Source organism: Leptodactylus fuscus, chromosome 1, assembly GCF_031893055.1.
Source record: "Leptodactylus fuscus isolate aLepFus1 chromosome 1, aLepFus1.hap2, whole genome shotgun sequence".
NCBI classification, from domain to species: Eukaryota; Metazoa; Chordata; class Amphibia; order Anura; family Leptodactylidae; genus Leptodactylus; species Leptodactylus fuscus.
This window is the reverse complement of record NC_134265.1, coordinates 141178654-141190863: the sequence shown is the minus strand read 5'-3', so window position 1 is coordinate 141190863 and position 12210 is coordinate 141178654. Positions and strand designations below refer to the sequence as shown.

The 12210-nt window shown below is 41.6% G+C and overlaps 1 protein-coding gene across 5 annotated transcripts in view; it reads right to left on the bottom strand.

Annotated features, from left to right (window-relative positions):
• The window catches only part of CDC14B (cell division cycle 14B), a 78379-nt gene that overhangs the window by 19417 nt on the left and 46752 nt on the right, over positions 1 to 12210 (bottom strand). For all 5 annotated transcript variants that reach the window (XM_075277750.1, XM_075277760.1, XM_075277788.1 and 2 more), the window contains exons 2-7: positions 10725 to 10815; positions 8533 to 8608; positions 4954 to 5046; positions 3534 to 3610; positions 3123 to 3189; positions 2142 to 2204 (exon numbers count right to left, since the gene is read on the bottom strand). In XM_075277750.1, coding sequence (XP_075133851.1) covers positions 2142 to 2204; positions 3123 to 3189; positions 3534 to 3610; positions 4954 to 5046; positions 8533 to 8608; positions 10725 to 10815 — 467 coding nt within the window. The remainder of the gene's footprint in view (positions 1 to 2141; positions 2205 to 3122; positions 3190 to 3533; positions 3611 to 4953; positions 5047 to 8532; positions 8609 to 10724; positions 10816 to 12210) is intronic.

The window sequence follows — 12210 nt, the reverse complement described above, 5'->3', positions numbered from 1 at the left end:
ATTGTAGAAGTGGGTATATAAAGGCATGGATAAGGTTTTCGTACTGTGTATAAGGTATGGGATATGAAATGTAACTTTGTATCTTGTTTTTGCTAAAATTCAGAGAATACGTGAGACTTTTGTGTTGAAGCTAATTTGTATTAGAGCTGCTATACGGTGTTGTGAGAAACGTGACATAGTGACTTTGGGACAGAAGTATTTGAAGTTAACCCTTTCCCGCCGATGGCATTTTTTGATTTTTGTTTTTGACTCCCCTTCTTCTAAACCCCATAACTTTTTTATTTCTACGCTCCCAGAGCCATAAGAGGTCTTAATTTTTCCTGGGACAAATTTTTCTTCATGATGCCGCCACTATTTATTCTATATAATGTACTGGGAAGCAGGGAAAAAAAATCAGAATGGGGTGGATTTGAAGAAAAAATGCATTTCTGTGACTTTCTTACGGGCTTTGGTTTTACGGCATTCACTGTGCAACCAAAATGACCTGTCCCCTGTATTCTGTGTTTCGTTACGATTCCGGGGATACCAAATTTATATGGTTTTATTTAGATTTTGACCCCTTAAAAAAAATCCAAAACTGTGTTAAGAAATTATTTTTTGAAAAGTCGCCATATTCCGACAGTCGTAACTTTTTTATACGTGCGTGTACGGGAATGTATAGGGCGTCTTTTTTGCGGGACCGGGTGTACTTTGTAGTTCTACCATTTTCGGGAAATGTTATTGCTTTGATCACTTTTTATTCAAATTTTTATCAGAATCAGAACAGTGAAAAAATGGCGGTTTGGCACTTTTGACCATTTTTCCCGCTACGGCGTTTACCGAACAGGAAAAATATTTGTATAGCTTTGTAGAGCGGGCGATTTCGGACGCAAGGATATCCAACATGTATGTGTTTTACAGTTTTTAACTACTTTTATATGTGTTCTAGGGAAAGGGGGGGTGATTTGAATTTTTAATCCTTTTTATTTTGTTTTTATATTTTTTTTTACTTTTTTTAAACTTTTTTTTTTGCATTTATTAGACCGCCTAGGGGTATTGACATGGGTGGGCGGTGTCACAGATTGTCAGAGCGGTGGGGGTCGGCAAACATGGCTGCTCCGGAGTGTTAAAGAGAGCCTCCTGGAGTATCGTTAAAGTGAGGGGCAAAGTGGTAAAGTATATGTATATGAGATTGTGTGGGGTTAGGGGCGAGGCTGGAGAGGGCAATATGAATTTTGTGGCTTGCTATGGTCCAAAGTGTGTGAGATTGCAGAGATGGTGGTGTGAGTTTGGGTTTTGTGGGGGTCCTGGCACAAACGTATGTGCGCTATTGTGACGAAAAGTAGCCTATTGTTTAATCGGGTGTATTAACTATGTTTGTGGAAAATTTCAGCCAAATCAGTGGAGCGGTTTTTCCGTGATTGAGGAACAAACATCCGAACATCCAAACACACAAACTCACAAACTTTCACATTTATAATATTAATAGGATTTGGTGGGAGTGTGACATTCTTAGGCCCTTCTGGGATGCTGTGTTCGCCCTATATGCTAAGGTGTGTGGTTGCTCCATTGCAGAGACTCTCCAACTGGCCCTTCTTTCAATTATCCCTGGCAGGATTTTGGCAGTGAAGAAAGACCTCCTGCAACAATTTCTCACGGCTGCCAGAACAGTCATTCCTAGGCATTGGCGGAGCACTGTTGCGCCCTCTCTAGTGGAGCTTCTCCTAAATATGGAGAATGGAGGCCCTGGTGGCGGAGGATTCCCCTGACTCCTCCAAGCTTGAGGCTCTCTGGCAGCCTTAGGTGTTCCAGGATTCCACTGAATTCTCCCTCTTTTTTTTCTCCTGATGCAGTATTACCTTTTTATCCTTTCTCTCCCTTCCCTGGAGCTTGCTGGTAACCCTTTCCTCCCTCTGTTGCACCTCCCCCCCCCCCTTTTCTTTTCCTGTATGTGTTTTCCCGAATGCAGTTCCCTTTGCGTGTTCCCCTTGTCTGTTTTCCCCCCCATATCTGAATTAATATTGTTTTCATGGCCCCATACTTGGCTACGGTCTCACTCCCGTCCCCAGGCATGGCCTGCGTGACACTACGCCTTTGTTTTTTGTTTTTTTTTCTGTGATATTTGAAAAATTTTATAAAATCAGATTAAACATAAACCTCACCTCAAAGTGTTGGTATTCCGCCACATCAAACGTCCTAAAATCAAAGAATTCATACTGATGTGCCTAAAATAAAATTCATAGAAAATTTAGGAAACTGCATCATAATACAGGAAAGTGTTAAATAGGCATTTCCATGTTACAAACATAGGTCCCACCCATTTCCAAACTCTCATCATGGAGTCACAGCCACTGTGAATGTAGAGGTAGCCATACATAACAAGCTAGTGAAAAACATTCATTCACTACAAGAATTTTTGCTGCTACTTCATTCATTTCAATGGGGCAGCTGGAGAAAGCCAAATGCTGTACTTCGGCTATCTCCGACACTCTCATTTATATGAATGGAATAGTGTGTGTGCTGCCCGACAACCGCTCCAATAGTCCCTCGTTTTCATGATCGATGTGGGTTCAACTACTTAGACCCTCCACCAATCTGCAAATTATTCCCTATCCTATGGAGAGGGGATAACTTGCTTTGATGGGAAAATCCATTCAAAGGGGCTCTGTCATTGGGAAGTGTCATTTTTAACTAAGAACATCCTTGCATAGCCTTTACAAAGTCTATTCCACATGTACCTTTAGTATGTAAATCGCCTCAGTGGTTTTTGAATGAGCCCATTTTTTTTTCCTATGCTAATTAGTTTCTCGGTGCACCCCGGAAGTCTCATTGTGCACCCTCTGCTATTCTTTCCTATGTATGTGTACAGCACAGGCTGCTGCTGACTTCCTGCTTGCACACACAGATAGGAAAGAATAGCAGCGACGAGTGCTGCAGGGAACTTCCTGTGCTGGCTGGAAGCTAATTAGCATATGAATAAAAACTGGCTCATTCAAAAACCACTGAGCCAATTTACATACTAAAGGTATGTGTGGAATAGCCTTTCTAAAGCCTATGCAAGGATGTACTTAGTTAAAAATGACTTTTCCCAATGATAGAGCCCCTTTAACATTAAAGTACAGGAGAATTCTTTAACAACTCACCTTCTGCATAGCATGGAAACAGTCTAGAAGCGTTAAATGGAAACTACAGGTACCGAATGAGGCATCCCTGGAACACAAAGCAGGAAGCTTGCTAAAGAGACTAAAGACCTTCAGTGTAAATACAGAGAAATTAAATATGACAGGATATGGATAACTACTTATGTTCTGTTCACACTAGTGTCATAGATTCTGCCCATAATGGAGCAACACGTGTACTGGTGGGGCCCAACAGATCCCATACGGCAGTTTCTGCTGAGAGGTCTGTTGATTTGACAGGAAAAGAAGCGCTGCTTGAAACACTATGCTTCCTGTCAAGAACAATGGAATCTATAAAGGAGCCCCCAATGCAGATGTGAACAGACCATTAAAAGATCTAGCTAGGTGTATAAAGCAATGCAACATTATGGTTACCTAAATGGAAGGTAAGTAATATTTCCCATCTGCAAAATTCTGTACATTTCTTCTGGAAGTTTCTTCAAATATAATACCTAAAAAGTAAAATTACAGAAACATTAAGTATTTTACCAATTGCATTGTAGAAACTGGGAAGGAAGCTACATACAGTGCCTTTCTTATATTGCCAGCTACTCTGAACACAACTTTCATGTAAAAAGTCTCGCTAATCTACTTCTTTACATTAGGATGAATGCAATATTAGATAAGTTTGTGTCAATAAGAATAAAAAAGTGTTGCAAGTATGATACATTTATTGGCTAACCAGAAGAACTACATTTGCAAGCTTTCAAAGCACCGAAGCTCCTTCTTCAGGCCATTTCCAAATGAATGACTCAGAACACAACACTGACAAGATGCTACATAAAAGTAATTTAGTGCATGAGGTGATATGTAAAAAAAACCCATCTAGCCAATCATGGACTCCCTTTAACGCATCTTAGATTAAACTTTACGTTTTAATCTTAGTTGATATTTACTATATTTTTTTGTGTTTTCTAGCTGATAATATTATTGTTGAATTGTTGCACACTGCTATTTGCTATTTTGTTTCATTAACAACACAGAAAAAATTCCATTTACAGCCAAGCTCTTTGGTATATTTGGATTTATTTAGGCAGTAAAGACAGGAAACACCTGCCAACATTAAGGAATATTTTCTCAAAATTGGGATATCATCCACAGATTGCAGATGAGCAGATCCACAGAGCTACAAGGATTCCAAGGAGTAATCTCTTACAGTACAAACAGGAGAACAGCCGCAGGGTGCCCTTAGTGGTTAAACGTGATTCCAAATGAACATCTTGAGGAAAATTACTGCTGACCTTCAATCAATATTTCAAAGGGGCAGTAAACTATAATAAATATGAAGTATTCCTAGATTTGCCTTTCCTTACTTATAAACAACCAGCAAACATAAGGAATCTCCTGGTTAGAAGTTTGCTTGTGTCATAATCAGAGACTGGCAAACACACTGCAGGACTATAAAATGTATGGAACATTTTCATGTACATCCTCCAATGTGGTGTACATTATACTGTGTACAAGATGTCCAAATGAAGGAATTTACATTGGAGAAACAAAACAAAACTGCAGGCCGGGTCACAAAGTTTCAGCTGGATACCCCGTGTAGGGAATCACTTCTCTGGATTAGACCATAACGTGTCAGACTTAAAAGTCCTGATTCTAAAAGGTCTCTAAGAATGTCAAAAAGAAAGATTTGGGAATTCGAACGGATGATAAAATTCAGATAATTGACAAAAGGACTGAATATAACTCCTGGATTTATGAGCCCTTACCTGCACAGAATTCACCCCTCTATCACAAAGCATTGATGAGCACAGAGACTGTAATGGGCAGGTGTAACTCTTGTACTTACAGCATAAATCCCTATTAAACAGGCAGCATTGGCTTGCTTTTTCTGGTCACCATTGGTGTAATGTATAATCTTCTTCTTTGTCAGAGAGAAAGACTAAAAAACAAAACAAAACGTTAAACAGAAAATCAGAGAAAACTATTATCCTCAAAGTTGTTTGTCTAAGTTATGTTACATAAAACGTTCCCAGAGGAAGTGAATGTGTTAAAGCAAAATAGGTGATAGCCATCAGTTTGGTCTTATTTTAAGTCAGTCATTCACTAGCACAGGGACACATTTAATATTTAGAAGCTCCGACTGTAACAGATTTTGTACTCTACATTCCCCTGCAGATGCGGCTTCCCCTTAACAGATAATTTCTAGGAGTAAGAGAACCGGAGCAGTCTTTGCGAGATCATCTCTATTATTAGAAAGCAGGTGTCCCCAACCACTGGTCCACGGACCAGGATCGGGTCGTTGGGGTTTTTATGCAGGTCTGCAGTACGGCCTCATAAAAACCCCTTAGCTGAATGCTTTGCGCTAGGCCACATTGCTATGGTGACATGTATACTATTGTTAGCGCGGCGTCCTGTAGCTGCTAAGGGCACTGAGCTGATAGTTTACATGTTACCATAGCAACGTGGCCTAGCGCAAAGTATCTAGGCAGTGTGTCTAGTGATTCACCATGTCCACTCAGATGCTCGTGTTACAACCACCTGGCAGAGAGCCTTCCCATCTACATGGTGGAGCCCACCTATAACCCCACCCCCATATGACCAAACCCTTGCCCCTGCCCTGCCATGGAAAAATGGTCTTGCTTGAATCCGGTCACTGGTGCAAAGAAGGTGGGGGACCACTGCTATAAAGGGGCAATAAAAGGCTTTGGCTATTTTATACATAAGATGGTTGCAGATGGCAGAGCATGTGACCATGCATGACACTGTGTCCATGTTTTTTTTTTTCTAACAAGAGGGTGTGGCTTTAGAATAAAAGGGGAGGAACAAAAAAAAAACAACACACTATACGGGTCACTACAAAGACTATGTTAGTCTAAATTCACGAGTGTATTATGGGCCATATAGCAAAAGCATTACATCTTTGTGAACCCAGAGAGTGCAACATAAGCATTTCAAACACATTTATTACTATTATGTATAGTGTGCCTTCCCCCTCAAAGTGGGTTTTTATTACTTAAAGAGAACCTTTCATCAGATTGGGCACAGGCAGTTCTATATACTGCTGGAAAGCTTACAGTGCGCTGAATTTAGCGCACAATCGGCTTTCTCGATCTATGCCCGGTGTAAAGCGCTATCAGTCCCGGGACCGTAGGGCTTTACAGTCAGAAGGGCGTTTCTGACAGTTAGCCAGGGATGCCCTTCTGCTCAGCAGCGCCTATCGCGCTGTGCTCTAAGACTGGGGAGGAACGTCTCCTCCCTCTCCTGATAATACTCGTCTATGGATGAGCTGTGTGAGCAGAGGGAGGGGGCGTTCCTCCCCGCTCACACAGTACAGCGCGGTAGGCGCTGCTGGGCAGAAGGGCGTCCCTGGCTGTCAGGAACGCCCTTCTGACAATAAAGCGCTACGGTACTGGGACAGATAGCGCTTTACACCGGGCACAGATCGGGAAAGCCGATAGTGATCTGAATTCAGCACATTGTCAGCTTTCCAGCAGTATATAGCCTGTGCCCAATCTGATGAAAGGTCCTCTTTAAATATTCATAACCTGAGACTATGAGGAAGGGGCAGCGTTAACGCCCCGAAACGCGTCAGCCGGACGTTTTTCGTATTCAACTCTGCCATCATGAATATTTATTGAAATTTTATGGAACATTTAATGTTCAGAAAAACTTTTCACAATAAAAGTTAAGTTTTATTGAAGGAATTTGATGCTGGATTTTTCCATTTTGGACGATTGTATTTAGTATATGTCAGATGTGCAAGGGTCCAACACCCACCACTCACACCCAACAGCTGTTTGAAGAGACTACGGCATCTTCACTGCTTACCAAGCACAGTGTTGTACATTGTATAGCTGTGCTTTCCACTACTTAGAACTGCTGCTTATAGGGGTGTGGGATCCCCAGCAATGTAATATTGGTGACCTTTCCGAAGAATAACGCATCAATATTTAATTCCGAGAAAACCGTTTAAGTAATCACAGAATGGGGGCATAATTCACCCATATATTATATTTAGTACACTATGGTGAAGCTGAGCATTGTATTAGGATGTGCTATGTATCCAGATAGGACTTCTCTCTACATGCCCAAACAGAGAATGTCTAACACCAACATTCAGTCTCTGTGTGACTGTGGCCACAAGAATTGCCAATCCAAAAACAAAAACATCGTACAGGAACATCTCTGCACCACAGAGACTCGCATCAAGAAAAGAAAAAAAAAGGCTTTTGTTTATTGGCTCACAGAAGGTACATCACAAAGTGCACATCAAGCAATGTTTCGGAAGGAACGCCTGCTGAAATGTGGCACGCCACACACTTTGTGACACATTAGTTTGATCCAACAAAGAGAAAAGTCAGTTTTTCACCTGATACAAGCCTCTGTGGTGCTGCATCCTTCCTGTACAATTTACAACTTTCCTAACAATTCTGTCAGCACTGTCTACCAAAATAACAAAGGAAACATACACCAGAAAACACATCTATTTCTCTATATCTAACTAAAATAATGTTTTTATTAATGAAGGATAGATGTATTTACTAAAATAGACAAGTCAAGATAGCTGCTCCAGTCGTATTAAAAGCAGCATTTTGATGACACTTCTGCTCCTTCAAAAAAAAAAAAACAGCTGCAGTAGGAATTAAAAAAAAAAAAAAAGAAGAAGATGCAGCAGGATTTCTAGTTTTGGTGTTCTGTATTCCTTTACATCTCTGTGACACTTTGCAACCCCCATAGTGAGATCATAGGACAATACAGTTGGTTTCAAAGGAGAGCATATAAACGCCTCATGAGAAGCCAAATGTTATAGCTAGAAAGGACACACAGCTCAATACCAACACACACACAAAATACCTCCACACACTTAAAGAGGACCTTTCACCACTTTTGGGCACATGCAGTGTTATATACTGCTGGAAAGCTGACAGTGCGCTGAATTCAGCGCACTGTCGGCTTTCCCGATCTTTGCCCGGTGTACAGAGCTTACAGTGCCGGTACCGTAGTGCTCTATGGTCAGAAGGGCGTTTCTGACCATTAGCCAGAGACATCCTTCTGCCTCGCGGCGCCTATCACGCTGTGCTGTGGAGCGGGGAGGAACGCCCCCTCCCACTCCTGATAATGCTCGTCTATGGATGAGTACTGTGAGCAGAGGGAGGGGGGAGTTCCTCCCGGCTCCACAGCACAGCGCGATTGGCACCGCGAGGCAGAAGGACGTCTCTGGCTAATGGTCAGAAACGCCCTTCTGACCATAGAGCACTACGGTACCGGCACCGTAAGCTCTGTACACCGGGCACGGATCGGGAAAGCCGACAGTGCGCTGAATTCAGCGCACTGTCAGCTTTCCAGCAGTATATAACACTGCATGTGCCCAAAAGTGGTGAAAGGTCCTCTTTAAAAGGCAGATTACTGCACCTTTGGAACTTACCTTCATCTTTCTAGTTAGCTTACAGCAGTATTTGTACAGCATGGCCAGGTTAAGAGGTCCAAAGTCAGCATAAAAGCTAAAAGACACAATACAACCACTGCTAATTCACATAAACAGATAACGGGTTACTACATCTAGGAGGGAATGAAAATACAAGAGAAAGATAAATAAAGCACTAAAATGTCTGGCAATATGTCAGGAGCTTGTCTAAAATATGGCCTATCAGCTGAAGGGTGCAGCAAACATACCAGCCCACAATAAATAATAGTATCAATTAACAGTGATCCAGACCTGTAAGAGGGCATTCACACTACCATAGGTGTCCGACAGCAGTGTCCATAGCTAATGTCCGCGCAAGATTTTAGCATCGGACACTACCTGTGTCAGTTTACAATTTCCATTAATTTAAATGGGATATTATGTTGTGTCCTTAAGTGTCCGTTTACAACCACGTCCAATTTTTCAAGCGGACAGAAAAATCCTGCATGCAGCATTGTTTCCTGTCTCCCTCCTTTGGTCTCCTCCTTCTTGTCTGTCTCTCCCCATTCATCCTAACTGTAAGCTCCCATGGCTTCAGTGGAGGGGCCCTTGGTGTCACCCGAGTTTGTGGTTGCCTGTTGTACACTGGGACTTCACCAGGTGCCTTGCCCTTTGGATTCCATTTAATGCTGCTGACCCATTTGTCTTTATCACGTGGTATTTATTACGCAGTATACTGTGAGCTGGTAGTTTACTGCATTACACTGTGGTCCTGTGGCTCAGTTTGTTATTGTCGTTCTCTCCTCGTTTTGTACTGGTTTTACTTATAGAAAATTTGTAATAAACATTAATTAAAATATAATATTGTACAAACTAAGGCCGGGTTCACATCTGCATTCAGGGAATCCGCTTGGGGACCCCCCAAATGGAAACCTATATTCATTAAAAAGCAGTTACCTAAAGAAACCCATGGAACTCATAGACTATAACGGGGACCGTGTAGTCTCCGCACAAAACATGCATAGAGAAAAGTCCTGCAAGCAGCAGTTCTCTCTGCACGTTTTGTACGGAAGCCCAGTGGAAACCTCACAGATCCCATTATAGGGGGGTTTACCCTCTCTGCGGTGAAACTTTTTTTTTTTTTTTTAATAACCAGACACAAAGTCGGACATGCAGGACTTTGTGTCCAGTTTAAAAAGAAGGTTTCGCCGCGGACAGGCAGAAGAAGCGCACGGGCGGTCACTTTGCAAACCCATTCAAGTGAATGGGATTGAAAACTGACCACCGGGTTTCAGTCTTCTGTTCAGTTTCTCTTGGCAGAAGTCGGAAACCCGAAAGCGGAAACCGGGCACAGATGTGAACCCGCCTTAGGTAACAGGTTTTTAATGCGTATAGTCTTCCGTTCAGGGAAGGGGGGTCCCCAGGCGGACTCCCTGAACGCAGATATGAATAGGGCCTAAGAACATTGGACAAGAAACAAACAGTAGTTTAACATAAAGGAATTACTCCATCACTCCTGTACTGATTTGTATGGTCAGATTACCGCTTTTGTAAAATGGACATGACAATTGTAAGCAGTCATGCTCAATCTGCTCACCAGAATACAGTAGGAGAGGAATAGATTTCATCTCAGTGAAGTATGCAACAGAATTTGAGATGTGTCAGTTGCAGTGTAAAATTAGAAAAAAAAATACATTTCAAGAGAAATGCTACCCTGCATTTAGAGCAGTTCTCTGAAGGTAGGCAAAAGGTTAATAGAGCAATTAATTAATAATAAATTGTCCATTTCCCACTCTCCTCTGCAGCTGCTGTCTTTGCTGCCACTCATGTGAATGATTATCTTATTTGGAAAAAGGGGTTGCCCTTTACTCCTAGTGCCTCTCCTGTATTGGCCCTCTCCCACTACCCTGTACTGTACCTTGCTTGTAAATGTTTAAAGTCAACTTAAAAGGAATATTACCGTAATCCCTTATCCCAGAGCCTCACAGATCACAAGAATAGAGGTTACAAATACCCTGTATAGCTGAAGCATTGTTAAAGATGATTCAGTAATGCAGAATCTGCGGTATTCCCACAGAATTGATAGAAACAATAACTTGCACGCACAACCTGCAGCTCTATGCATAGGGCATTCACAGGACCTCCCCTTCTCATGATCGGGGGCAGGCACAAATCAATCTTCAATCTTTCATAGCATAACTCAGTTTACTTACTTTTCATACAGAAGCTCATCATCTATGCTGAAATAATGTGTACTTGAAGTGGTCTTTGGTTTGCCGCAGAGGATGGCAAAGTAAAGACGCTCTAAAAAGATGCAAAAAGAATATACGTTACATGGCATCAAAAAGTTTATTATTATTAATTTTTAGAGCACCATTAAATTCCATGGTGATATTCATTTTAGGGTTTACATACAAGTCACAAAAATACACAAAACCAGTACAACTCTGCATGGGCTTACAATCTATGAGGCAAGGGGGACAGACTCAGTATGTGAGGGACATTAGGTTATGGTTCCACTAGTAAATTTCAATACACTCCAGCTACTCACTTGGAGTGCAAAAAGGCCATACATACCACACATGCCATACACAACACTTCTACAGCTCATTACAACAAAAGGTGTAGCAATACTTGCTCAGTGAAGACGAGTCACTGTACTTCAGCAAAGAAAAGAACACAAAGCACAATGATACTATAAATATAGCATGCCAAAGACACACCTAACCGCACTCCCAAATTCCATAAACAAGACAAGACGCACTCAGGTGTAAAACAATGCACATTCTGTACAAAAGGCATGGCATTGTAGATCATTAAAAGGACTGTCATCAGAATCCATCATATAAACCTAGCCCTGTGTATAGATGGTTTGATTCAGGTGACCCTAACATGTTTTTTTCCCCTTGAGAATAGCGAACTGTGCAGTGTACAAAGTGGTAAAGCAGTCCCCTTAGTATACTGCAGAGACACGCACGCTTTGCTTACTATGCACAGTCAGAAAAATTGGTGTCTAACATCGCTTCCCCACTTACAGTGTTGGCCAAAAGTATTGGTACCCCTGCAATTCTGTCAGATAATACTCATTTTCTTTCAGAAAATGATTGCAATCATAAATTCTTTGGTATTATTATCTTCACTTAAATTTGTCTTCAATGGAAAACCACAAAAAGAATTGTCAAAAAGCAAAATTGGATAGATTTCCACAGCAAACATAAAAAAGTGGGTGGACAAAAGTATTGGCACTGTTTGAAAAATCAAGTGATGCTTCTCTAATTTGTGTAATTAACAGCACCTGTTACTTACCTGAGGCATCTAACAGGTGGTGGCAATAACTAAAGCACACTTGCAGCCAGCTGAAATGGATTAAAGTTGACTCAACCTCTGTCCTGTGTCCTTGTGTGTACGACATTGAGCATGCAGAAAAGAAAGAAGACCAAAGAACTGTCTGAGAACTTGAGAAGCAAAATTGTGAGGAAGCATGAGCAATCTCAAGGCTACAAGTCCATCTCCAAAGACCTGAATGTTCCTGTGTCTACCGTGCGCACTGTCATCAAGAAGTTTAAAGCTCATGGCACTGTGGCTAACCTCCCTAGATGTGGACGGAAAAGAAAAATTGATGAGAGATTTCAACGCAAGATTGTGTGGATGGTGGATAAAAAACCTCGACTAAACATCCAAACAAGTTCAAGCTGCCCT